Genomic DNA, 27,300 nt, shown 5'->3' with positions numbered 1-27,300 from the left:
TGTAGCAGATTTAATATCTACGTTCGGTTGAATGTGGTCTGCAAAGTCTCTCATTTGGTTAAGTTTCCTAAGTGATCTCAGAGGAGGCTATTATGTGAATGGGTACATTTATGTTCTTATTGGTTTCTGATGAATTGGGAAATCTTCTCTTGGCTCCCTTGATTTCAGCCACTTGTTGAGACATGGAGTTACATGTCACTACAGAGCTCAGCCCATGCAGGAAGGGTACACTGGGGTATTTCTGAATCGATGATAATCTGTTCTACTTGCCATTCACTTCCAAAGCAGCCTCTGATTTCTATGTTCATCCCACCTATGTACCCTGTCATCAGGTGGGTTTTTTTCTAAGTCTAATGAAGCTTTATTGTAAACTACCCCAGCTGCTGAAAGTGCATAGTATTTCTACCCTTAATTGCCTTGTAGGCCCCAATTTTAATGTCATGGTGTTTTGTAGACCACTGGCCTTGCTCTTCTTGTTTAGAATCATAGACTGGTTCAGGTTGGAAGGGACCTTAAAGATCACCCAGTTCCAACCCCCCTACCATGGGCAGAGACACCTCCCACTAGACCAGGTTGCTCAAAGCCCCATCCAACCTGGCCTTGAACACCTCCAGGGATGGGGCAGCCACAGCTTCTCTGGACAACCTGTGCCAGCGTCTCACCACCCTCACAGCAAAGAATTTCTTCCTAATATCTAATCTAAATCTCCCCTCTTTCAGTTTAAAACCATTACCCCTTGTCCTATCGCTACACTCCCTGGGAAAGAGTCCCTCCCCATCTATCATGTAAGGCCCCTCTTAGGTTTCTCTGGAATCCAGCAGTCGTGGCCTCCACTATCACTTTTCATTTTTCCTTGGCTTTGGACAGCACTGCAGAGTCTGCAAGGGGCTCAGTTTCCTGTTAGGCACTGGTTGATGACCACTGCTCCAGCCGAATCGTTGTAGACTGGTGTGGGCTACCATGATCTCTGACCAATTCATTTTACTCGAGATAATAGGCAGCACAAAAAAAATTAATGAGCTTTTGTGCTTCTTTCCAGTTTCTGCTCCTTCTAAGTGTGAGTTTTTGTGTCTTCCTTTGTTGTACATGGACTTATTGCATTTAGCTCTAGCACTGATAGTGCTGGTAAGACAGCGTGTGGTGGTTTATAGGGAAAAGAATAATGGGTGACTCTACACTTGCAAATTTACTAGCACCTAAAGATTTCTCTGCTGTTCTGTGTTTGACACTCCTAACGCGATTGGGCTGGAATACTTGCAGTTAATGAGCCAGCTAATTTTGTACAAGAAACAAGGATCTTCCTCTTAGGAGGTTTAATGCCACCGGTAGGATTCTTCTCACACCAGTTTATCCAAAGTCATTTTGGGGAAGTTGGAACTGCTGCGCTCTCGGTTTCTAGTAAGGCTACAACTGAGCAGTAACTGTCATAAAGGCAGAAGCTGCCCAGGTGGTTGCTTTATTTCTGCTGGGAGATGTTCTACTCTGCCACCGCCGGACTGTGTTTGGGAGGCCATGGCCCGAGTACGTTAAGTAAATCACACAAGCCGTGTAAAGCGAAAGGGGTCAAGCACATTATAAATATCGGTGGCTTTACTTCCTGGGTAAAATATATGATCTTTCCAAGACAGCAAGCAGAAATAAAGTATATTTATTTATGTGAATCAACACCCCCGTCATCCTCATTTATTCCTGTGACAGACTCAGATTGACACTTCTTTCATCTGTTGACTGAGCTATAGGACTCGGTAGCTTATGCCATCAGCTGTGTGATGGGAGGTGAGCGTTGTGTTAATTGTAGACAAAAGTAGACTTCTGAAAAATACTGCATGCAAGTGAAATGAAGGTATTTATTCAAACTGTGTCAATTCATTACCTGGATTTGGAAAACCAAATATAATTATTTTCATCTCTTCTTTCTTTTTTTTTTTTTTTTTTCATTTTCATTTTAAAGAAACATATCTTCCACCTATAAATACTTAAAGGGTGGGTGTCAAGAGGATGGGGCTAGTCTTTTTTTCAGTGGTGCCCAGTGACAGGACAAGAGGAAATGGGCACAAACTTGAACATAAGAAGTTCCATCTAAACATGAGGAGGAACTTCTTCACTTTGAGGGTGGCAGAGCCCTGGAACAGGCTGCCCAGAGAGGTGGTGGAGTCTCCGTCTCTGGAGACATTCAAAACCCACCTGGACACGTTCCTGTGTAACCTGCTCTGGGTGGACCTGGTCTGGCAGGGGTTGGACTAGATGATCTCCAGAGGTCCCTTCCAACCCCATGTCATTCTGTGATTCTGTGATTCCGTGATACTCCAATTTGAAATAATATTTTCTTTAACTTCTATGTCTTATAGAATTAAAAAAAAATGTTGAGTTTACATCACAAGGAAAAAGAAATTGTGTGCTACAGACGAGTAGCTGGAATTTCCCAATCACAGCTAGACTGAGTGCTGTTTTGCTTTTTAAATTACTTTCAGAGATCATTTTGGAAATTAAATAAAATCTAATTCACCCATAAATTTATGCACATAAAATGTCTGGTTGAAATACCTTTTTTTCATCAGAAAAAGATGGAAATGGAAAAAAAAACAAAAAAGTGAATCCGATCTATTGTTGTGATATAATATTCTCCCATGTGCAAATTTTATGGAATTAAAACTAGAGCCTTGGATTACCCAGAGCCAGATGAGAGCATTGTATGGGAACTGTGGATACCTGTGATAGACATAGCTGAAAGTGCCCAGCAGGCAATGAGGGCAGAGGCCACACCACGCACCTTCAGGGAGCTCTTCATATGCTAACTCTTCTCCTGTGGTAAATATCAGTAATTTGAGACCACTTTTCTCTATCAGAGAAAATGTTAAATTGCTTTGCATCTGCTAAAGTGCTAATATTTCTGCGCTCTGCCATTTAGCACAGAGCAGATGATATGAGGTACCTTACTCTCTGGTAGGATGTCCTATTTTCCAGTAGATGTACGTAGGACAGCGTTTGAATTTGAAATCCCTGGAAGATGTATCCTGGGAGGCGTGGTAAACCTCTGGCAGGGTGATACCATTTTTCAGTGCATACATATGTAGCAGATACTTGACATTTCCAAGATGCATTTCAAGGACAGCGTAAATCACTCAAGAGCTGAAGTGTTGTAAATTTATGCTGGTGTTCGGCCATCGCCTTATAGCCACTTTTATTCATACAGACTGGGGCTCTGGGCTGTTGGCTGAGGAAAACCAGCAGGAAGGGCTGGTTATGACATTTTAGGGTAGTTTATGCAGTCTTTGAAGGTGTGGCTGGAAAATTAAGGTGAGTGGTTGTTCAGTGCCTCAGTCCTTACCTCTGAGGGTCATGGTGTGAAAAATTAGAGTTCTGCTAAAATCAGATAGAAAGCTAGGTGCTGTCTGCCTTTTGTTGGAAGCAATAACCATGGCTCCCGATGACTCATGGAGCTGAAAATTGTATTTCTTTACACCAGTATAAGCCAATGTGACCCATTTAGCCTTAGTTTAGCATATGGGAAAGATTATTTCATAGAACCTCTCATGTGTGGAATTTATAACTTAACGTTTACACTGAAATTTGCAAATGACCAACACTAAGCCATTTTAATCTTCATTTTGGAAGAAGTGCCATAGTTTTCTATCCCCTTAACATCCACAGTTGTGCCTTTAGAGACCCTGAGGGTCTTTTTTTTGTGGAATGAGGCTCACTCAAAACTCTACAAGTCCACGGCAATTAGAACGGCCAAATTCTTTTGTACGCTGGAAGCAATTTCACCCAAAATTTGGCTTTTAATTAGGAAATAAACCTTTATACATTACCAAAATACTCTTTTTTTGTGTATGTGCTTCTCAATATGTTGTATTGATTATTTTTAGCCAGAAGTTATCGTGATAAAAGAGGCTTAAGCTTATTAAAGTGCTAAAAATAAAAGCGTACTGTGAAACCTAAAGGGGCCCATTTTGGTTACTGCCAAACGGGAGAATTTTAAAATTCTCATTCACAAGGCACTTTCCTGTCTTTCAAGCAGTTTTACTGAAAGTGCTGCCTTGTGAAACCAGTCCATTGTTGCTGCTATAAAGATTCGGGTCATACAGGTGGTTCCTTGATACGTTAGGACAAAAACCCCACTCCAACCACTATCACCGCAGTAATTTCATGTATAAGACTCCTGTTGGTCATTAGCAGGGCTGGATCTCAGAAGACAGGTAGATAGATAGGGTTGAAAGACATCTCTTGGGGTCATCGTGACTTCTGTCTCTGTGTGACAAGTGTGGCATAAAATCATATCAAATGACATCTGAAAGCTGGTTAGCTCTGCCACCTTCACTACTCCTATGGAAAGAATGTGCTTTAGCCGGAAAATTAGAAATCTCTTCCCAATTCCTTGGTGCTTTTGTTTGCAACCACCATCTGCTTTGGTGCACCCCTGTCCCTCAGTTTAATAAAATGGTGATAACGTTGCCTGAAGGTTTTTGTTTGTTTTCAAACTGTACCGTAAATTTGTCATTACAGACTGAGGACAGAAAATTGTTGCGGGATTAAGGCTCTTTGGAAAATCCCAGACCCAGGACTGGGTTATCCCACTTATTTGGGAATGGAATCCTGTCTGTTCATACCAAAGCCAAAGGAGAAAGCAAAAGGCAGACCCCTTAGCAGGTTTTTTTCAGCCTGTCTAGGATCCTACTGCCCCTCTGGAAATACTTAGAATCATGGAATTGTCAAGGTTGGGAGGGACCTTTCAGATCATCTACTCCAACCATCAACCTAACACTGACAAAAAAACATCATTAAACCATATCTCTAACTTGCCTTTCCATCCCCAAGCCAGGTACCTTGGCAAGGAGCTGGAAGTCAGCAAGGTGAAGCTCTGAACCACCACTAGTGTTCAGCAAAGATGCACTGAAATAGCTGGCAGTGACGCATTAACATCATTGACTTATTACTTACTTCCATGTGATTTGACCCCAACTCTCTTTCCTTCCCTTGCTTCCCTGTGTTAATCAGCAGAAATATCTGGTTAAATTGCGTTACATATTTATGTCTCATTTTTATAGAGTTTTAGAGCTGTTTTGGTGGTTTTTTGTTTATTTTAGCTTTCCCTCTGTGTCTCAAAATTACAAGTTGCTTCAAAATTTATTTTTTTTTAAATGGGATGTCTGCGTATTCCAAGGCTGGTATTCCCCACTTAGGAGAACAAGTGAGCAGAAACATTGCCACCAGGGTCCAGCCTCTTCCTGTAACATCACAGCAACTCACGTAGGACGTGTAGCACACGTCCATCCTACTTGTGAAAGCCTGTGCTGGGAAAAACGTAGATGATGTTTGCAAAACACAGTGCATAACATATGATCAGCCCATTCCACGCAGTGCTAAGGGGGCGTTCAAAGTGTTTAATTTTATCCAAGGCCCCCCTGCAGGCAGCAGAAAGAGCTAGGTTCCTCTGAAGGGATCAGGGCTTGATGCAAACTGGTATTGTCCCAGTGTCTAGTTCATATGGACTTCCACAGAATGTATAAACATCTGGTTAACTACGCATCACGTAGTCATGCTTAGCCAGAGAAGTAAATACTAATCAACAATTAGGCGACTAAGAGTTTGTCACCTTGGGTGAGTGACAAGTTATTCTGGCTGATGCATCCTGTCTCTGTTGATGACATATTAGCCCTTTTGGTTCCTCTGCCTTGGGCCCTGTTGTTTCCATATGCAGAGAGGCTCATTTACACACTGCTGGAAATTAGACCAGGACTTGTAGTTGCTAATTATGCAGCACTGTCTGAACATGCAAACACAGAAAGAAAGCACTCCCCTGTCCTTTGGGGCCAGTCCAGCCCATAGATCTACCATTTTTCAGCTATTTCTCAATTCTAACCTGAAAATATCAAATGTCCCTCTACTGCTACTCCTATGAAATATGTAGAACGACAAATTACTGATTTGTGGGTCAGCCTCAATGTCTGGCTGGAAAGGCATTAGGAATAGGCTGGAAAGGCATTAGGACTAGCCCTGGAGCTGGGACATCTATTATTTTAAACAGGAGTGTGATACCAATTGATGGTGATAGCCCTTGTGGGGATGTTGTGGTAGGGTTTTCCTTGTAAACTCACCTCAGACCTCATTATTATCAAGAGACAGGTTGAAATCTGTCCACCGTGTTTCACTCACGAGAAACACCTTGTTTCTCAGGCACATCTCTTTGAGGTAGACCCTGGGTAAATCTACTCACATGGCAAAAATGCTGCTCACTGCAATGTGCTGTTGTGCCGTCCATGTTTCTGTTCATCACTTTTGGTAATTCAGCATCATTTTTTCCTACTGGTATTGCGAAGAAAAATCTGACGCTTTCCCAGAAATGCCTTCAGATCAATCAATACTGGAAGTAAACTCTTCAAGGCTGTCATGCTGGTGTGTGTGTAAGCAGCTCTTCTGAGGCTCTGTAGAAGAAAATTTGATATTTCTTCAGAGTCAGATGTTGAGTTCCTCAGAAGCCTTTTGATCTCTTCCTGCTGAGTCCTGAATGCAAGGAAAGCATTTGGGTAGAGGTCAGCGGTGCCAACCAAGGTCCACAGTGCTAAAGTCTTAATAAAAATGGTTTGAGAAGCATTGGATATAGCCAATAAAATTATGGTATATCAATCTATAAAAGTACTAGCCATGTAGCTTTTTTCTTGTGTACTACAGCATGCATAATCTCAAATAAAAGGAATGAAAAAGCATCTCTCCCAGGTGTAACACAAGACTTCTAACAGGTTTCCAGGTGTTAAGCTGAAGTTTGTTTATTCCATTGTTCTGTTGGTTTGCAGTTTCTTTGCTGTTTTGTTTTGTTGGGTTTTTATTGTATTTGGTTTTGGTTTTTTATTTTTTTAAGTTATCAGAAATGCAGTATTACATTAACAGACTCGCAGCACTTTTCCACTTAAAATTGGCAAAACCTGAATACAACCATCTTCTGCAGTTTGTCTGCAAACCTGCATTCTTCTGTCTGTCACAATAGTGGCCAATCTGATTAATGTTCTGTCTGTCACAAAAGTGGCCAATCTGATTAATGTTCTTTCCTTCAAAAATAAAAGAAGAAATTATTTAAATCTTCTGTGGCATGTCTTAATCCAAGTCCTAATACCATCAGTTGAAGAATTTCCATGAATTTTATTAAGGATTAGAGAAATCCCTGGAACCTTATTTTCAGATTTCTACCCATGATTGAATTCCTCCTGACTATTTTCATATACTCCATGGTGTAATATTTGCTCTAAACCACACAGAAACAGATCAACTGCACATACTTTTTCATTGTGGCCAGAAACTATTGGCTGCACAACTCTCAGAGGACAAGCTGGTCAAGATTTCTAAGATTTCTGCTGGAAACACAAACCCTTATTTGAAGATTTTATGGAATAAGTGTTTTGCTTTCTAAGCACAGATCTGGAGTCAAAGTTAATACTTGTCCTTGATGGAAGTGGGGAGCTGCCAGCTGCAACGTGTAGCTGATACTCTTTCTTTTTTGATTCCTCATGGTTCCTCCAGCTTGCCCCAGCGTCACACCTCGCAATCTAGGGGGAGATGCTTCTCCCTTAATTTTAGGTACCAGCAATGTGTCTCAAGCTGTTGCCATCTGCACAGAACCCCCCTCTTGCAGATTGAAAATGTGATCCAGGAGTTTAGGTTGTGATTCATCTGATCAGCATCGGGCAGCTACTGTAGAATGGGATGAATTTCAAAATACGGACTTGCTCTCTGTGATAGTGTCCAAGGTGACTTGCTCAAGTATGGACACCTGGGGATGGTCAATAACCTGCATGTACTCAAATAAATCTTAACCCTGAGCTTTAATATTGAGATAATTTCAGTTACAATCTGCCATGTCCCTTCTATAATTTGACTCTAGTCTCGTAAATTTACCAGCCTTCAGTTGATTTCCTTTGAATTCTTTATCAGTCTTCCCACTGGTTTCAGTGGGAATGGGATGAGGTGTTGACCTCCATCCTCCGTGGCCAGAGAAGTTGTGGCTTCCCCATCCCTGGAGGTGTTCAAGGCCAGGCTGGATGGGGCTTTGAGCAACCTGGTCTGGTGGGAGGTGTCCCTGCCCATGGCAGGGGGGTTGGAACTTGATGATCTTTAAGGTCCCTTCCAACCCAAACCTTTCTATGATTCTATGATCCTGTCTAGGAACACATGGAGAGCTGTCAGTCACTGCCTCTGACTGATGGGTTAAATGTTCATCAAAACGTGTGGCGTTCCTATTTCCCTGTAGAACTGCAGCTTGCAAACAAGAAGCTGCTCATCTCTTTATGTCCAGGAGTGAATTACTGAATTGCTGTTGGTATAAAGGCTTTGTTTTAGGTTTGTACCCTGTAATTATCTTCTGTTGTCTTAATTTGCAGATAGTATTGAAGCCAACATTGAGACTGCATCTTCTAATGTAGAGTCAGCCAATGAGCAGTTGGCAAAAGCCAGTCAGCACCAAGTAAGTGGGACTAAAAACCCCTACGGATACATTCAGTAATAATATTTAAAATAAAGAGAACACTTGGCAGCGGGAACCACATGGCACATGGCCTACGTTGGATTTGTGCTACCTGGAAAGATGATAAGCATACTCTAAGTAAGACCTAAACTATTTTCTTGTGTCTATGATTAAATTACTGTAGCATCGACAATTTGCATCAGAGTAGTCATTAAGAGATCTGCATATCAAAGAGACATTTACCAGTAGGAAACTCAACAATTAGCTACTGATGTTCTTGGAAAGACGTCATAAAAAGTGCATCATTTAAGTGTATATGTACTTCTTATTGGAGTGTTTCTCTATAATCAGGCAGCAGCGCTTTTCAAAAACAACTGAGTTGTCAAAAGGCTTGATGTAGTTGGTGAATAATGGCTATGGGAATGGTGTTCAGCACTTCTTAAAGGCAATTTGAGGGTAGGGGTTTGGTTGGTGTTTTTTTTTCTTTTCTTCATTGGAGCAAGAATAAGCACACACACACACCAAAAATATTAATCTTTTTGAAAATAGTTTGACCAGAAAGAACTGTTTGATGGTTATACTTAGTACTTTCTAGGGATGAAGGGGAGGGGGGAGGGAAAACGAACAAAGAAAAAATTGTTATTGTTTGCATGGGATTGACAGAACAAAAGCTGTTGGTTTTCTTTGTTCCTCAATCATAAGTCGGATTGTTGAAGTCCAAAGTGAGTTTCATGTGTCTGGAGTCTTGTTTTGACAAAAATGTAGCTGAGGTCCACAGAGGTACATAGTGCTTCCTTGTTGGTCCTTAGACACAATGAATTCTGAAGGTCTGGGGGAAGCCTCCAGACCAAAGGAATAAGAGCTACAGGCATTTTACTCCACTGAAAAGGATTAATGTGATTTTAAAATTATCTACAGCTTATTTTCTGGTCAAACATATTTTACCAATTGTGGATAATAAGAACAACTTTTGTGGAACTTTGATATTGCAGAAACTGTGTGGTCTTCACTACGTTTTGGTTTTGAAGGCACACATATATTCAAGATAATGTGTGTCACCCTGCATTTAATCCTGCATTTGCCTTGAAGATAGCCTGTTGCGTTTTTACTGCATGAAGTCTAAAATGAGACAAGAATAAATTTAATACTTGACAGTAGCGCCGATCGCAAAGCTGCAAATGAGTTAATGACAATTTTGGCTAAGAAGGTCAATGAGTAGTCAGGCAGAAAATGAAGGCAGCACAGTGTAAAGGATCCGCTTTCTTCAGCCAGCAGGAGCTGTTGAAATAGCCTGCCCAGTTAGGAGGTACTTTATTCCTCAAATATATTGATCAAGATGAAGATATAGCCAGTTTTAGTGAGTCAACCACCGCTAAGGGCATAAATCTACTGACTGGTATTTATGGGAAAACACTTTGGAGTCTCCCTTGCCCTTGAAACAAGTCAGTATAGACAAATATCAATTAGAAAAGGTGTGCTAGCAAAGGAGATGTGTGATGCGGATGTCCTGTAGAGTACAGGTAGCTATCGTGTACGCTGCTGGTTGAGGATCACTAGAGAAATGCATATGACCCCAGCTTGCCCTCTGTCACCTTTTTTGTGAGGTTCCCTGAGATATGGACAGAAAACGGAGTGAAGTTTTTGTGACTGCAGTTGTTGGCCTCCTGCCTGGGGGTTGTCAAATGGAATATGATGCCTTCTCTGTTACGTGCCTTGATATCTGCTCATCTTCCATCCAAAAGGACATTGTCCCCATAATGTGACAAGAAGAGTCCTGGGCAGGCAGCCCTCAAGGGCTTTTGTGGGAAGTGATGTTGGTGGCAGTTGGATACCTATGGATAACGCGGTGGGATATAGGTCACCCTGCCAGGTCGTGTGTGTGATTTGGGGCTGCTTGAGAAATTTCTAGGATGGATTTGGGAGGGCGATCAGCCAGACAGCTTTGTGGGTGAGCTGCTTTCAAGGGAGCTGCCGTGGTTTTACACACTTTCATTTCTCTCTGCACTCTCCTGTGCTGCTCAGAGATTCAAAGCACAGGCTGGTTTTTTAAATCTTACTGAATAGTTTTCATTCTTTTGTTAAACTGCCAATTTATTAATGTATTTGGCTGTTACCTGTGACCTCTAGTATGGTGTGATTGTCCTGTAAATGCAGACTTTCTTACATACATTTGTTACTTATCCCTGTTTATATGTGTATATGAATATGTGCGTGTATGCAGTATTCTTGTGAGTATATTGACAAATGCAAACATAAATTGAGAAATCAGAAATGTCAACATCGCTGAGACATTCAAGCTTAAGACCTACCGTAGACCTTAATGAATGGATTTCTGTCAGGAATAAAGATTAAGTGACTGTTTATTTAGCATAATGTTTGCATATAATGCAGTGCACTCACTTCAACAATACAACTTGGAGCACCAGTCCCAACCTGTACATTAACATAAGAAAGCGTCAGTAAATAGCTTTTCTTTAACTAGTACAAAATAAGGCATTTAGGTTCCCTGCAATGATAGAAATGTTTAAACAAATGTGAATATCTTCCTGCTGAGCCTCTTTGTCTGCATTTTACATTTTGAAAGGTGCTCCTGCATCTTGAGATGTGTGTGCTAACAGTAGTGTTTTATTACTTTGTGTGAATTCTCATGGCCCCCATCTAAATTCTTCGCTCACCGGCAAAAAAGAAAAGACAGAGAGCAAACCAAGCATAACCACAAACCAACCACAAAATCATACAGCAGTAATGGAGAACATACGGGGGAAATATATGGTAAGTAAGGTAGTGGTGGCCAACTTTCATATTGGACAAGGAGGCTGGGTGTCTCAGTGCAGCCTGCAGCCAGCCCCTGCTCTTGGCTCATGGAAAGGTGCAGTAGGTGGCTGTGCAAATGTTTCTGCTTCCCTTTTCTCTCTTCCCTGCTGTCTCTTACCCTACAGGCCTGCACATCTTCTCCCTTTGGAGTGGATGTGTCCATGCAAGCTGCAAAATGGGGTAGATGTAACTCTTTGCTGGTCACCATAGAGAGGTGAGATGCCAAGTGGCAGCCCTTGTATGTCTCCGCTGGACATGAAGCAACTTCTCTCAGCAAAAGCGTTGGGCACATTTGTTATAAGATTCAGGATCAGACAGATCAGGAAAGTAGATGTTCTTAATTCATCATTACACTCTCGATCTTTGATGCCACAGGAAATCCTTGAGTCCATGCTGGGTACCATAATTGGCAGCCGCATTATTGTCTGTAGACTTCATCCCCTGAAAGTAACACTCCCTTCCTTCACCAAGTAATTTCAAGAAGTCTTGGTGGTCAGGTATTACAGAGACTCTATGGAGAATATAGAAAAACTAGCAATACCCATAATGCGTATCCATGATGTAGAAAATGCTTATCTTACTTTATTTTCCATAATTTTTTCCTTGCCATTGTAAACCATTGTATATGTTCTGATTTCAGCACTGCTGAAGTATATATTATATTATATATATTATAATTTATAATATATTTATATTATATTAGTTGTATATAATATATATTATATTTATATTATATTAGTTGTAATTATTCATGAGAAAAAATGGTATTACATCCCAGAGACATAAAAGGTTTAGTGGGAGCTGCCAGAGCTTTGGAAGAAATACTTTTTTTTTAACGTTATTAGCAGATTTCTTTCTCCCTCTTTTTAAATTATTGTTGCAAAAATCGTTGTTTGTGATTAAACTTTTTTTTTGCTACAGGTAACATTTAAGCTGGGCCACTGCATTATCTGTAGAAACACGAAGGGACAAAATGCAGATGAAAACATTAATGTTGGATATTGATACCAGGAGGTCTTTCCTGTGAGGGTGGTGAGACCTTGGAGCAGGTTGCTCAGAGAAGCTGTGGCTGCCCCATCCCTGGAGGGGTTCAAGGCCAGACTGGATGGAGCTTTGGGCAACCTGGTCCAATGGGAGGTGTCCCTGCCCATGGCAGGGGGTTGGAACTAGATGATCTTTAAGGTCCCTTCCAACTCTAACCGTTGTATGATTCTATGATGGTTCTGTGTCTAACATAGGTCAGATGACTGCCTCTGGAGATGCCTTTTCCCTCTTCTGTCTAGAAACTCCAGATGATAGCAATTACAGGCAAAAATTTCAAAGGAAAATGAATCACATTCATATCACCCGTCCCTTTCTTGACAGCGAGGGGGATTGAGACACCTGATGGTCTCAGTACCTGCCTTTGAGACAAGCTTAGGTGGGACCAACGTCCCACAGAGGGGCTGTCTGCGACAAGATGAGCAGTTTTACTTTGCTCAGTTTGTTCATAGCTTCCTGCAGATGGATTCAGGGGAAGAAAAAGAAACAAACGCGGACTCCGTGGATACATATTAAACCAGTTACTCTTTTTGATGCGAAGTTTGGCCTAAGTTCAGCTTGGCCACCCTGACTGAAGGACTCTGTGTGCTGACTGTTGAAGCTAATTTGTTTTGGAAGAGCTGCTTGTGTTGCTCTGATTAATGCGGGTTGCTTTCCTTCCCCATATCCTCTGTGGAAGTCAAGCTCATTTGGATTCACTGGCATCGCAAAGGCGAGCAACAGTTCAGTGACCCACTTGTGTAGTCTAGGAACAATGAGGTTTTTTCCTGTAAAGAAGCAATTCCTGGGTCTGGCTTTCAGGGATACACAGAGGGGCACTTTGAAAGCTGGAGTTTTAAGGAAAAAAAAAAAAAAAAGCCTTATAAATATGTGACATTTGCAGAGAGATCTTATTGCCTGGGGACCACCATTAAAGGGCTGGCTTCGACTTTTGCACAAGTAACTCCTTGGTATTTTAAAAATGAAAGAAAATTTGAGTTTCCAACTGTACCTTCTCAGAGTCTTTGAAATTTCCTGGCACGCAAGGCTCTTAAAGCACTTGCCACATATAAATAGTGTGATAATGAAGATTGTCTTCTCCTCTTCCCTATGGGTATGCCCTATGATCCTGACTTACACTGCCGGTAAATCGTTTTAAAGCTAATAGTTTTACAACTCCAGTGTACAGGTGGTTGGAATCACAATATGATGGGATTGCAAAGTGGACTGGTGCGGCTGGAATATCATGATGCAAATGCAGCTTTGTAACTGCTTAATGTCTTAGGACAAGAAGAAGTTAGATGTTTGTAAGATTTGGGACCGAGATGTATTGACGATCTACTGCTAACTATAAGATGCAGCGTATACAATCGACTTCATAGAATCATTTAGGTTGGAAGAGACCTTTAAGATTGTTGAGTCCAACCATCAACCTAACACTGGCAAACCCACCACTAACTCATGCCCCTGAGCACCTCATCTACATGTCCTTTAAATCCCTCCAGGGATGGCAATTTCGCCACTTCCCTGGGCAGCCTATTCCAATGCTTGACAGCCCTTTTGGTGAAGAAATTTTTCCTAATATCCCGTATAAACCTCCCCTGGTTCCACTTGAGGCTGTTTCCTCTCATGTGGCTGTTTCTTAGCCGTGTCTGCCACCAGCGAGAGCGGGGCTGAGTTTGCTGCTTCTTTGGGTAATTAGCACTTGGAAGTTTTATTCGGGGGATTATGAAGCTGTTCTTTCTTCTGGCGGTTTCTGCCTGTGCGAGTGATGGGAGCTGAATTAAAGCTGCAGTAGGAACTCAGAGCTCTGAAAAGACTCCGAGCAAAAGCCATTACTGAAGTGACTGTGTAATTACACGACTGAGCCTTAATCCCCCTCTTCAGCGGCAGGAGGAAACTTTGCCACCATCCAGAGTCCTTACGACTCTGTGCCGTGATCTTCAGTTAGTAAAAGACGTCCTCCCCAAATTGCCTGAATCTCTCAAAAAACAACCAATTTGCAGTCCCTTTCTGCTTTCTGTTTCTCAGGCTGCAGCGAGGCACTTGCAACCAGCTCGGTTCAGAAACCTCTGACTGGGCTTCCCGCTCAGAACTGATTTCTCCAACTTCAAAGCAATTTCTCCTCCATAACTCTTGTTTTCCTCCCACCCCTTCCCTCTCCCATTAAGCCATATCTTTTCATTTTCGCTCTCAATTCCAGTCTCAGTCCTCCCCTGTTGATGCACGGCTGTCGGCATCACTGCTGCTTCAAACAGTCCCTTGCCTTATAACGATCCCACTGATTTGCCTGCCCCACATCCCTCAAAACCTGCCACATAGGGATGTTTGCCTGCATCCCCTGCCCCTACTTTCAGGCTCCTTTTGTCTTGGCAGTGTGCTGTGGCCAGCAAGGAAGGCTGGCTGGGGCAGTGGTTTGAGCAATTAAATCATTTTGCCCGTCGACTTCCCTCGGCAGCAGCAGCAAGTGGTTGGGATAAAACTTGCGCTTTCATTTTTCCTTGCTCCATCGGCTCCCTGTGAGAAGACAGGCTGAGTTTTCAGAGTTAAGAGTGTTTTATTTTGAAGCAACGTCTGTTTGTGTGTGGTTTTTCACTGTATTTTAATGCAGCCCATTTACAAAACAGCTGCTTACCACAGGAAATGGTGTTCAAGGCAGCGGCAGTCCAAGTGATAAATGAGCTGCGTGAATGCAGCAACTTAACCTCAATGAGGTCTGAGCCATAACATTTATTTAAACCTATCCTTTTTTGTCTGTAAATAATGGATCTGTGTGATCAAATATTTATTGGGAAAAGGTTTGTTTAGAGCTTTTGGATGTCATGCAATTGGGTGCTGTTGCATGCGGAGGTAAAATCTTTCGGGTTATTTGTACTCACAGCTCAACATCTCTTCCTTTGTACCATCAAAAAGAGAGAGTTGACTCAGCCAGGTGGTAGCTTAGTCCTTCTTTCTTTTATTGAAAACCATGGCCAGTAGGATTTTTGGAAGGAAAAAAAATTAAATTAAAAAGTTGTCTATTTTGATCTCACTTTTTTATTTAAGCACAAATCACTCCTCTCTCAAGGAGGAAATAGAAAAGGCAAGAGTGGAGGAGAAGGGAAGGATATGACGCAAGTGTTGGGGGCAAATTTAGTGGTGAGGCATCACTGATGAAGCTGCTTTGGCTGGTGAGAAGATGAGTGGGCAGCTGTGGTGTTTACTGATCGTTCACCTTGGTGGTATCCAGCACTGGGACTGCATCAAGTCAAAATTTAGGAATATCCATTACATTACACACAACGGTCTGGATTTAGCATTTCAAAGGCAAGGAATTTGTGTGTGAAAGCTGAACAAGTCTGATCCGGGACAATTTGGAGACAACAGAAAAAAAAACCCATCCTGTCTTTTGGTTTTCTATTTCATTTGTTTAACAAAATCTCTTTCCAGGGTACAATTTCGTTTTGAGGGGTCAGAGATTAAAAAGCAATTTTCCCTCACTGACAGCGGCATAAACTAGTGAGTTACATTTCTCTTAATGGCCTCGTTTAGCAGAGGAGTGAATGGAAATCCTTGGTTACTGAGTGGAAAACCACACTTAAGAGTCATCCTTGTGCCCAGTGGCCACACATATAATCAATTGCATTGCCCAAAGGTCAAACCTTTGAGAAATGGTATAAAACTTGCCTCTTAATGGGCTGGGAATACTAGGAATTTAGAAATATTAGCAGAGGAAATGTATGCCTAACCTGGATCCCATGAAAACCAGGAGTGGAAAATACGTATGCTGGTTGGAGTCCCAGCTGTAGAGCCCGAAGCGGTATCACACTGGGCTCTGAGCTTGTCAGATCTCATCAAGCAGCAAAATGGTCGTGCTTGGGCAGTGTTCATACTGGAAACCTCCTCTGAAAATCTTCACATGCAGGCAGCAGTGCTTTTCTGCTCACTTTTTGAGTGATTCCTTTCTGGCACAGGGACACCGTCCAAGCAGTGCCACCATTCCTGGGGTATTTCATCAAGTTTTGATAATTAGTGTCAGTAAAGATGCCACATTGTTTTTCAAAGCAACAGTGAAATTAAGAGTTGAATTCCTGTATGAGGATTTATGGGATTCTTTATCAGGGAGCAGAGCGATAGGACAAGAGGTAATGGTTTTAAATTGAAAGAGGGGAGATTTAGATTAGATACTAGAAAGAAGTTCTTTACTGTGAGGGTGGTGAGACACTGGGACAGGTTGCCCAGAGAAGCTGTGGCTGCCCCATGCCTGGAGGTGTTCAAGGCCAGGCTGGATGGGGCTTTGAGCAACCTGGTCTGGTGGGAGGTGTCCCTGCCTGTGGCAGGGGGTTGGAACTCAATGATCTTTAAGGCCCCTTTCAAAACTCTAACCATTCTGTGATTCTATGATTCTGTCTTCTGATTTCTGTGCCTTGATGTTTTACTTGGTTCTCATAAGCATCAGTTTACAGCTCATCTTTTTCATAGGAACGGTGTAGGGACCTATGGTCAGTATAGTGTCATCTCATCTGACTTGGTACTTAACGTTTAAGCAGCTGGTACAAGGCAAGCTAAGCTTCTTTGCTAAGCTTTCCTGGTTTAACCCCAGCCAACTAAGCCCCACTCAGCTGCTCGCTCACTCCCTTCAAGTGGGATGGGGAAAAGAATTGGAAGAGTAAAAGTGAGAAAACTCACGGGTTGAGATAAAGAAAGTTTAATAGGTAGAGCAAAAGCTGTGCATGCAAGCAAAGCAAAATAAGGAATTAATTCACTACTTCCTATGGGCAGGCAGGTGTTCAGCCATCTCCGGGAAAGCAGGGCTCCATCACAAGTAATGGTTACTTGGGAAGACAAATGCCATCACTCCAAAAGTCCTCCCTTCCTTCTTCTTCCCCAGCTTTATATGCTGAGCATGACATCATATGGTGTGGGCTATCCCTTTGGTCAGTTGGGGTCAGCTGTACCAGCTGTGTCCTCTCCCAGCTTCTTGGGTAACCCCAGGCTACTCACTGGTGGGGTGGTGTGAGGAGCAGAATAGGCCTGGACTCTGTGTAAGCCCTGCTCAGCACTAAGTAAAACATCTCTGTATTATCAGTACTGTTTTCAGCCCAAATCCAAAACATAGCCCCATACTAGCTACTGTGAAGAAAATTGACTCTATCCCAGTCAAAACCAGCACAACGTACCTCTGGAAGATGGTTCATCCTGCTTCTCTTGGATATTGCATTGTGATGAATAGTGCCCTAGAGGTAAACATCTTGCCTTCATGCTGATAGACAAGTACTTTCAAAAAAGCACTTAACTACGAGGCAGTTAGGGTTTGATTTCTTTGCCCAAAAATAAATATTTAGTATTCTTTTGTGCCGAGTAGAGAATCCTGCTGTGTTTCTGGCTTCTACTATGAAAGCCCATTGTTCCCCCCAGAATCACGAATCACCTCTGCCAACTGTGTTTAAATGTTACAGAAAACCTGGGGCATCTCAAATGGTCAGAAGTAGCTGAGAAAGGAAATGCTTATTTCCCTATTGTGTTTTAATAACTATATTGATCACGAAGGGAAAGTTACATGCAAGGAGAGAGAAGTTACAGAAAATGAAATTGCTTTTATTTCCATTTTGACAAAACCTGGAAGCACTTTAATCAAATGTCTTTTCCATATTCCTGAAAGTAATCACAGGCCTGGTAGGACGTATTTGTAGTAGAGCTATCAGGTCATGGCCTGGCACTATCAGAATCAGAGAACAGGAGTTGTTAAGTACAACTTATGTTCAAGAGGAGAAAAGAGAGTGAATCATCGTCTCGCTAAATCTGACTTCAGCAGCACGCAAAGCTCTTGAAGACATTTTGAAATTAAGAAGTAAAAGCGTAGAGTTCAGTGGAGAGTGGGACAAAATGGAGTTTACAGTTTAACTTTGGAAGAGTAACTGCATGTTTTTCTTTGTGAAGATAAAAGATTTCCTTAGATAAAGGTGATGAAAAAGATTTGAATTCCTGGTCTTCAGAGAAATATATTCTATAATTATATCATGTAAAGATTTTCATAGGAAAAGAGGTGCTGCTGCTAGGCCATGGCTTGTTCTTGTATGGTCAACTCTAATGTCTCTTCTGTTTTTGACAGAATTCAAACATTCCTGTATTCCCCACTGGACTGATGCATGTGTATTGCATACCTGCAATTGTTTGGGGATTATAGGCTTCCTCCTCATTTCCTCACACGGAACACGGTGACTAAGCACAGTTCTCACTGGCTTTTCAGGTCAGATGGCACAATGGGAATGGATGTAGTTGAAAGTGTGTTTTCAATGTCTACACCTGATCCACAGTTACATGACATGTATCAGTGCTTCTCTAAACAGCTGGAGGAGTAAGCTTGGTTGGGGTTTAGTTTGAATTGAAGACACCTGACTTCATCTGTCTGCTCTGTAGGGACCTACATCTGATTTGAGTGTCTAAATTCCTTTTGTATTTGGTGGAGATGGCTGGTGGAGAGACTGGAAAAAGATTCAGCTGACCTAGTAAATGTATACTTTAGAGCTATTTGATTCACTCCCTAATCTCTGTGGGGGAAGTTGAGCGGTTCTGCCATGACTACAATAAAATCTTAAACTTCAGATATATGTGTGGATGTATCAGGTGTGGATACATATAATCAAACTGATGAGTTATGGAATTGATCATCCATAACTGATGAGTTATGGAATATGGAATTGATGTAAAAACTTGGGTGGAACATTGGCTGAACTGTCAGGCTTAAAGGGATGGAACTGGCTGTGTCTGGCACAGGGCAACCCATGGCCTCTTCCCACAGAGGCCACTCCTGTCAACACCTGGACACGGACACCCAATACATAGTTAGATGCTAACAATTGTAGAAAAGTTTGAAGAAAAAAAAAAAAAGAAAATAGAAAAAAAATAGTGCTAAGTATTATTCATTGTGTATTTATTGGACCTAATATCAAGCAAGCCAATTTTATCATTATACTTGGTAGTTACAAAGCATCAGGAGAACTGATTTTACCTCTTGGCTATTGATCATAATCCAAAAAACATGACTTACTAGTGAGATAAACTTAAAGTGAAAATCTTATAATTGACTTCTTTTTTTTTTTTTATGTAAAAGCTGAGGCATAACAAGCTAAAAATCAGTGACTTAGATGTATTTGTAATCTTCTCTAACCTAAAACAGGCATTTTGGGCACAGAGTGTCTGACACAGACACAGCTTGCTGTCGACTTTTGTCATCTAACAAAAGAGCAAATTTGGGGTTGTAGACTCCCTCCGGACCCTCTGGTCAACAAAAGAGACTGGCACCTACAGAGAGATATCCAAATCTTTGTAGGCGGTTAAAACAGCTTAAGTTGGAAAACATTCAACTGGGCCTTGTAGTTTTGTAGGAAATTATTATTTTATTTGTTTTGGTGCAGTTGCTTCCTTTTTTGCGCTACATTCAGGCTGAGAGAGGAATGTACGTAGAGTCCAATGATTCAGGCTATGAAACCTGTGAAGAATCAGAAACATTCTTGGTCAGATGAGACGTAGGTCCTACGTATTTGTTAGGTCCTACTGCGTTTGTGAGAGTTGCACCTCATGAGTCTTTTGATTTCTATTTGAGATGTTTCAGTGTAAGTAGAAAATCTAACCCTGTGCTGTTTTTAACCTCTAATGGTCATCCTCAGGGTAAATGTGTGCAGTGTCCTGGAATTAAGATCTTTACACCTTTTTATACCTTTTTCTGCTACAGTTACAACCTAATAGTATCAGTTGTGACGGCTTGTCTTCTTATTCATGGTCTATGGAGACCATCAGTAGTTAACATCAGCATCAGTTTATCTTTTTCTGTATTCCTGTACACTGTATCTAAGTAATCTTTTGTCAACATCAGGAAACCACACATATTTAGTTACATTATTTCTAGGTTCTGGTGGAAATCCATCATCAAACTCTCTTGAAGTACGTGCTCCAAAAGCAAAGCGAGCCCTTTAGTGCGTAGTATAAAACATGAAGGGACATGTGCATGCACAAAAAGCCCACAGAGAAACAAAGCTCCCAAATGTTTTTCCGAAGTTCACAAGTACAGTGGCAAAGAAAGTACCACTCCTAGAGTGCTCTGCTGCTGGGGGCTTCTTGTTTTGTTCCTAAAACATAGAGAATTTGTCTTCTGATACTGTGATCCCCTCCATCAGGCAAGGAGAAGTGCCTTGTTGCACATGAATGCCTTTGAAGACAACTCTGATGTCCCTGCCAGCTGAGATGGAAGTGTTAGGAGCTAGGGGTGCCATAGACTAGTTGTGTCTTCCTCCTCTCTTCCTCCTCACAAACTCAATCTTTGAGAGGCAGTCATGCCAAACTACCCAGCACCCAAGCATGATGTCTCCAAGCTTGTGCTCGATGCCCACCTCCCAAGCACCTCCCAAGCACCTCCCAAGCACCTCCCGAGCACCTCCCAAGTGCTCGATGCCCACCTCCAGCTGAGCACTCTCATACCCTCCCGGTACCACCATCAAAGCTCTCCTTGATCCAACAGAGAACTCATCCTGGATGACTCATTGAAACAGAAAAGGCCACAAATAATGTGGAGTCCCTTAAGCAGACATTGTGGAGGCTGGTGAGTTCCTGGTCCTTGGGCAGGGAGACAGTTTCAGTGCAAGGCTGCACTGGATAGGTATAGGGGAGACTGTGGAGCAGACTGGGATTGAGGTCTTCTGTGGAATGATCTTAGAAGACTAGGAAACACCTAAAGGAGCCATGTCGTCTTCATAAACTGCAACGTGTTTCTTATATTTTTTTTAAGATGACTCTGCAAAAAAAGCCATTTATACAGTGGGTCAAAAATTCATTATGTTTTTTATGTACCAATAAATGCTGCAGTAGCTCCATTTTTAGTGGGTCCGTCTTTTGTATGTTTTCCATAGCTTGCTTTTTTTTGCCTAGTGAGTGACAATGCATCATTCTTTGTTTATAGCCAATAGTGCTGTCCATTTATGAGAAACAATTCTTGCATCGGTTCTTTTTACTGTAGATGACATTTTTCTTACATAGATATGAAACATAGAAAAAAATAAAATAAATCTGCTCGCATTTGCCTTTAGTCTGTCCCTGTGGATATTACTCTTTTCCTGAAATACTTTTTTTAAAGAGTTTAAAGAAAAGGAAATAATCTGTAACTTCAGGCTTTCACTGATGTCAAAGGCACACTTCTCGTTGCCATTAATGGAAGTAGAATAGAGCTCTATCCGCTATACAGGTCATATTTGCTGATTTAATAGTACTGGGGAGAATTCATGAACATGCAGGTAAGTTTATTTTTTTTTAAGCAGAGAAGTCTTAAATTCTGCTCATGGTCTCCAAGCTTTCCCTGAACGTCTCCCCAGTTGTGTCTTTCAAAGGCAAAGGATGTAATATTGAATATTTAGGAGTATAATGCTGTAATAACTACTGATTTCAGCTATCAGCAATATAATAAAAAATTCCATTATCATATTTTTCTTTAAGTTCCAGTTTCTTTGACCTAGAAAGAATATGAATGCCATGTTTTCATATAACTGAATAGACCTTGCTGTCTTCCTTTTGCCTTATTCCTGGGAAAGCACACAATGCATATATCCCCAAGACTCAGAAACCATAGACCAAATGGGACCCTCCTGCCTTTGTTTTGAAGTCCTGTGTTTCCAAGGCATTCTGTCATCTTCATCTTACGTGGGATGAACCATGGTCTGGTCTCTTGCTGCTTGGCAGATGACTGCATGTCAGCTCTGAGTGGAATCACTGTGCACTCAGCTTTCAGCAATGCAGGATCACACATCTTAACCACGTTTCCTTGCATCTTAAACAAAAGAAAATCCAACTGCTGCGTATCTTTGCCGCAAGCAAAGAATATGAGGGTAGAATTCATTGTAGCTCAGCTGATGCATGGGACGGGAGTCATCTCAACTAATTCTGGGCATATCCAAAGTAGGAATCCATGACTATGTGGATTGTACCATCACTCTAGGTACCCTACATAATCACTAGAGAGCTAAGAAGTGTTGTGATTCGTGTATATGTCTACTCAAGGATGAGATCAATGATGCCACAGACTCCCACTGACTGAGGTCTGTTACTGTCTCAAACATGGCCTGTGTCGTATCGCTTAGGTCCATGTGGATGTGTCAGATACCGCAGGGCATCTCATATCACAGAATCACAGAATTGTAGGGGTTGGAAGGGACCTCTGGAGATCATCTAGTCCAACCCCCTGCCAGACCAGGTCCACCTAGAGCAGATCGCACAGGAATGCATCCTGGCAGGTTTTGAACATCTCCAGAGAAGGAGACTCCACATCCTTTCCAGGCAGACTATTCCAGGGCTCTGCCACCCTCAAAGTGAAGAAGTTTTTCCTTGCATTGAGATGGAATTTCCTGTGTTACAGCTTGTGCCCGTTGCCCCTTGTCCTGTCACTGGGCACCACTGAGAAGAGCATGACCCCATCCTCTTGACACCCGCCCTTTAGATATTGATAAGCATTGATATCTTCTCAGTCTTCTCTTCTCCAGGCTAAACAGACCCAGGACTCTGCTTGTGTTTCGGTAGCTGGATTATGAGCCACACTTAGTTGGGCAGATCTCATTGCAGGGTAGTTTATTCCACCACGTTATTGTATGAGTCTGAGTTCTTACTTCGCTGATAGGTGATGCCTGGGTTGAGACCATATGCTTTAGGTTCGTTAAAAATCATTCGGTAATGTGGCTTTAGTGTGAGTCTTCACCACGTTAGACAAGGAAAGCTTAATCATCTGTTTCACACTATTCTGTCTGGTGTTGGGCACTCATTTTGAGACACGGTTCCGTTACTGAGAGTTTATGTGAAAGGAGGAGCAACCTGAGAGCTTGCAAGCCTGACTGCAGAGGAGAGATTACAAAAAGAGAGTTGGTTAAGCTAAAAAAGAGAAGATGGAGGTGAAGATAACAGTCTCTTGGTACATAAAAGTCTGCTACAAAGAGGAAAAGAATAATCATTGCTCTGTTGTTTATTACAGATGGGAAAAACAAGAAGTAATGGACTTAAATTGCAGCAAGAATGAATTAGAGTAGATATTAAGAAAAGCTGTCTAATGATAAGGAGCTTGAAACACTTTCTGGGGAGATTTCAGAGTCTCCAGCACTGGATATCTGTAACAGTATCTAGTGAAACATATTTCAGGAATGGTGTTTGTATAATTGCTTTTACTGTTGCCTGTCAGATCACGCTGCAAGGTGCAATGTAAACAGGACATGTTCATATTGTATCACAAACCATCATTATTTAATCAGAAAATGTTGCAGCCATGAATCATTGTTTGATTTTCATTCTCATCCTCTCCTCCTTCCCTGCCTCCTCCCCTCAATAAGAGTGTGTTCCTGTTATGCACCTGCTTTAGGGACCAAAATCACTGATTTAATTTGACAGAGGCAACGATACCCAGCATTTTCTGTCAGCTTTGGTTAGAGCCGCTGTTGGGTAAAAATCCCATAAATCACTTTGCTTTATCCAAATATTTTCTACCTGGCTTTCAGGTGTCTTGGGCTTGATTTGCAATCACTAGTTGTTCTCCAAATTATATCCACGAAAGAGGAGTGAATAAAATTACAGTGTATGTCCTTGGTAGTGCTTTGGATGAGGTAGTTGAGCCGCACAGGCATCGGAGGTGAGGTATGTGGGAGCATTGCACTCTTCTTCTAGAGTAACAGATAATCATCACATTTCACTTCTGCAAGCTATTGGATTTCCAAGCCCTGGTTATGTTTGACTGGCATCAGGGCTGGAAACAAGGAGGATTTGTAGGAAGAGGGAAAATGGATGTTCTGGTACAATTCAGGAGGGAATGTGTTTATACAGCTGAATAAAATAAGGCCAGGGGCTGTCCTGTGGATCCAAGGCTGGGTCAGGTCCCCATGGTTAAATTATTTCCCATGCAGAAAGAAGGTGACAGCATCCATTAGGAATGGTTGCTGGCCTGTGCTACGGTGGGCCTGGGTGGTTCTTTGGGAGAACAGGACAAAGGTGCAACAAAAACCATGCAAGGGTGATGGAGAGCCAGCTTTTGTGCCTGTGCCTCATCCAGCTTTGAGTTGTGAGCATAGAGGTAGCTGCTTTGTGCCTAAGTTTGTGCAGGCGCCTGAGTGCACCGACACTATCTTTCTGTCTTCCCCTTGCCCCAGGGGTTTGGCTGACCATGTTCAAGGCCAGCTCTGATACACACCGCTCTGTGTCCTTGGATCATAGAATCAGAGAATGGCTTGGGTTTCAACCTGGCCTTGAACCCCTCCAGGGATGGGGCAGACACAGCTTCTCTGGGCAACCAGTTCCAGTGTCTCACCACACTGACAGTGAAGAATTTCTTCCTAATATTGAATCTAAATCTCCCCTCTTTTTGTTTAAAGCCATTACACCTCATCCTATCGCTCCACTCCCTGATCAAGAGTCCCTCCCCATCTCTCCTGTAGGCCCCCTTCAGGTACTGGAAGGCCACTATAAGGTCTCCTTGGAGCCTTCTCTTCTCCAGGCTGAACAACCTCAACTCTCTCAGCCTGTCTTCTTAGGAGAGGTGCTCCAGCCCTCTGATCATCTTTGTGGTCCTCCTCTGGACCCGCTCCAAGAGGTCCATGTCCTTCTTATGTTGGGACTCCAGAGCTGGACACAGTACTCCAGGTGGGATCACACTGCTGTGAGAAAGAGCTGTGAGATGCCTCCATGAGAGTAGCACCCCTTTGCTTGGGAAATGCAGTGAGGCTCAGTCCCTTGCTCTTGGTCCCTGTCTGAGCCATGCTGTAGGTCTGTCCTGCCTGGCCATGTAGCATGCTGAATGTGACCCAACCCAATGGCTTGACTTTCTGGCTTGGCCTTGAACCTCCTTCATTTCTGCAGACATGTCTGGAGGTCACTGCACACTTGGCTGACCCTGAGTAATGTCCCCAGACCTGCTCTTCTCTTGCTTGGGTGCTGTGGGACTGAGGCCTTGTTGGTGAGGTTGCTGTCCCAGCTCAGTTTGCTGTCACCTTCTCTCCTGGCTTGCCCTCTCCAGGAGAGCAGCCTGCTCTTGCAGCTCCATGACAAGGTTAAGCGCAGTGTTCACAAGGATGCAAATATATCAGTGTGGTTCACCAGCTCTGGCAGTTGTGCAGCGAGTCTCAAGGTACCTAGATTTTATTTTGATGTCAGAGGCAAACTTTGTGTGCTCCTTGCAATCTTGTTTGATTCACTCCCACTTTTTTTCTGATTTTTTTTTTTTTTTTTGTGATGTATTTATAAACAGAAGGAACATTTTTTGACCCATAGATTTTGAAATAGTTGCAGTGTGGTCAGCGAGGATTTTGCATAGTCGTTTTACTACTGATGTTATTTTTTCATGGCCTTAAAGGAATTCTTGATTTGGTAAGACAAGGGCTTTTTTTCAGTTGCTAAAAGAGATAATAGAGTCAGCATGAAGAGGTGACTGAGGCGGTACTTAGACCCTTAGGCTCTGATAGAGGCTAATCCCAAATAACACATGGAAACAAATCTTTTCCACCATGGTCATAAAAGTGATGGTCATTAATTGGCTGTAAGCCCCTAGAAATGGCAACTAGAATTCACAGTTTTTAGAAGTAGATATGCTGGAGGACAGAGGAGGGGAGGGATGACATATTTCTTTGTCCACCTGGAAATTCATTTTAGAGAGAAAATGAATACTGAATATAGGTACTGCCTGCAAGAAGCCAAGTTGTGTTGGCAGGGAAGACGTTGAATTCTGGGTATTGCACTTAGAGAAAGGTTTAAACATAGCAGAGGATCAGCAGCACGCAATAAAGCAAGACCTGGAAGTCCAAGGATTTGGGAATGAGAGCAGCATGACATAGACCAGGCAGCGGACTGATCTGTGCAGTAGGAAATGAGACCACAGAGCAATACAAAGCAGCAGAAGGAGGCGAGAGGCAAAGTCTAGCAGATCAGAGCCTACATTATTTATTTTTTTTTATTCACATTTCTCTTTAATTACTTGGAGTATACTTTCCAGCATGCAGCAAAAGAGCAAGCACAAAGTCAGATTCTGCTCTTGGTGTCATTGTCACGAATCTGGAGCCTCATCGTGGAACTAGGCCAGGAATAATCCCCTATAAGGATAGCAGAATTTGTCCCACCCACCCTCTGACAATGCTGCTTCTGGACCAGGTGAGGGATGCTTTCTTCTTTCTCATTCCTCAATCTCTTGCCTTGCTGAACAAAGCTGCAATGAAATGCCTGCAGTGTCTGCTGGCTACGGTTGCTGCATCAATAACCATTACCATATACAGCCAGTGGCTACCAGGAAATAGATTTCTTCTTCAACATGTATCCCCAGTCTTCTTCAGCAGCGTTGCTTTCAGAGGGTGTTGTTTTATTGCTGTACTTTGGCCTCCCTTGCATTTTAGCATCCAAAGCTAATTAGGATTGAACAATGGAAAGAGGTTGTTGAATGACTGTTCTCAAAAAAGATCATAAAATTCCAGTGTACATGCTTTGTTTGCAGAAATGGATAAAAAGTTGACCACCATGTAACCATCCACAGATGGCTTTTCAGTGAGAAACACCCATAAACTTGTAGGGCAAAATTTTGCCTCATGGCTGGGTTTTTTCTGATCCATCTTCTAAATCCAGTTCCAATCCCTAAAGACCTGATAAGGGCTCAGCAGCCTTTCCTCATAATACTTCCAAAAGGTAAAATAAAGGATCGTTTCAGATCTACCACTGGAGAGCATTAAGAGAAGGACTCATCTCCAGAAGGTGGAAGGGAAGACATATTTTGGACTCCATGCTCTCTGATCTTCTGTCTTCCCACCTACTTGTTTAATAAAGTAGACAATCTTCTTTCACTTTGGGTTGTTCATCTCCAGTAATGGACTGATTGTCATCTGGACATTGTAAATAGGGATTTTCAAAGATATGTTGCAGCCACGTCACTTCCTCTCTTATGTCTACATAGAAGGAGAGAAGGAGCAACAAAACCCTTGAAGCATCAGTTCTGACTGAGCCTGGATTCGTCCCACCAAGAGCCAAGATAACCA

At 42.3% G+C, this 27,300-nt stretch overlaps 1 protein-coding gene across 7 annotated transcripts in view; it reads left to right on the top strand.

The window, feature by feature from the left end:
- The window catches only part of TSNARE1 (t-SNARE domain containing 1), a 478,617-nt gene that overhangs the window by 289,169 nt on the left and 162,148 nt on the right, over window positions 1–27,300 (top strand). For 4 of the 7 annotated variants that reach the window (XM_074145148.1, XM_074145150.1, XM_074145149.1 and 1 more), the window contains one exon: window positions 8,373–8,455. The exons of the other annotated variants lie outside the window; for them this stretch is intronic. In XM_074145148.1, the coding sequence (XP_074001249.1) occupies window positions 8,373–8,455 (83 nt within the window). The remainder of the gene's footprint in view (window positions 1–8,372; window positions 8,456–27,300) is intronic. 7 annotated transcript variants of the gene reach the window in all.

This window comes from Numenius arquata, chromosome 3 (genome assembly GCF_964106895.1).
Source record: "Numenius arquata chromosome 3, bNumArq3.hap1.1, whole genome shotgun sequence".
NCBI classification, from domain to species: Eukaryota; Metazoa; Chordata; class Aves; order Charadriiformes; family Scolopacidae; genus Numenius; species Numenius arquata.
This window is presented reverse-complemented; position numbering and strand designations above follow the sequence as displayed.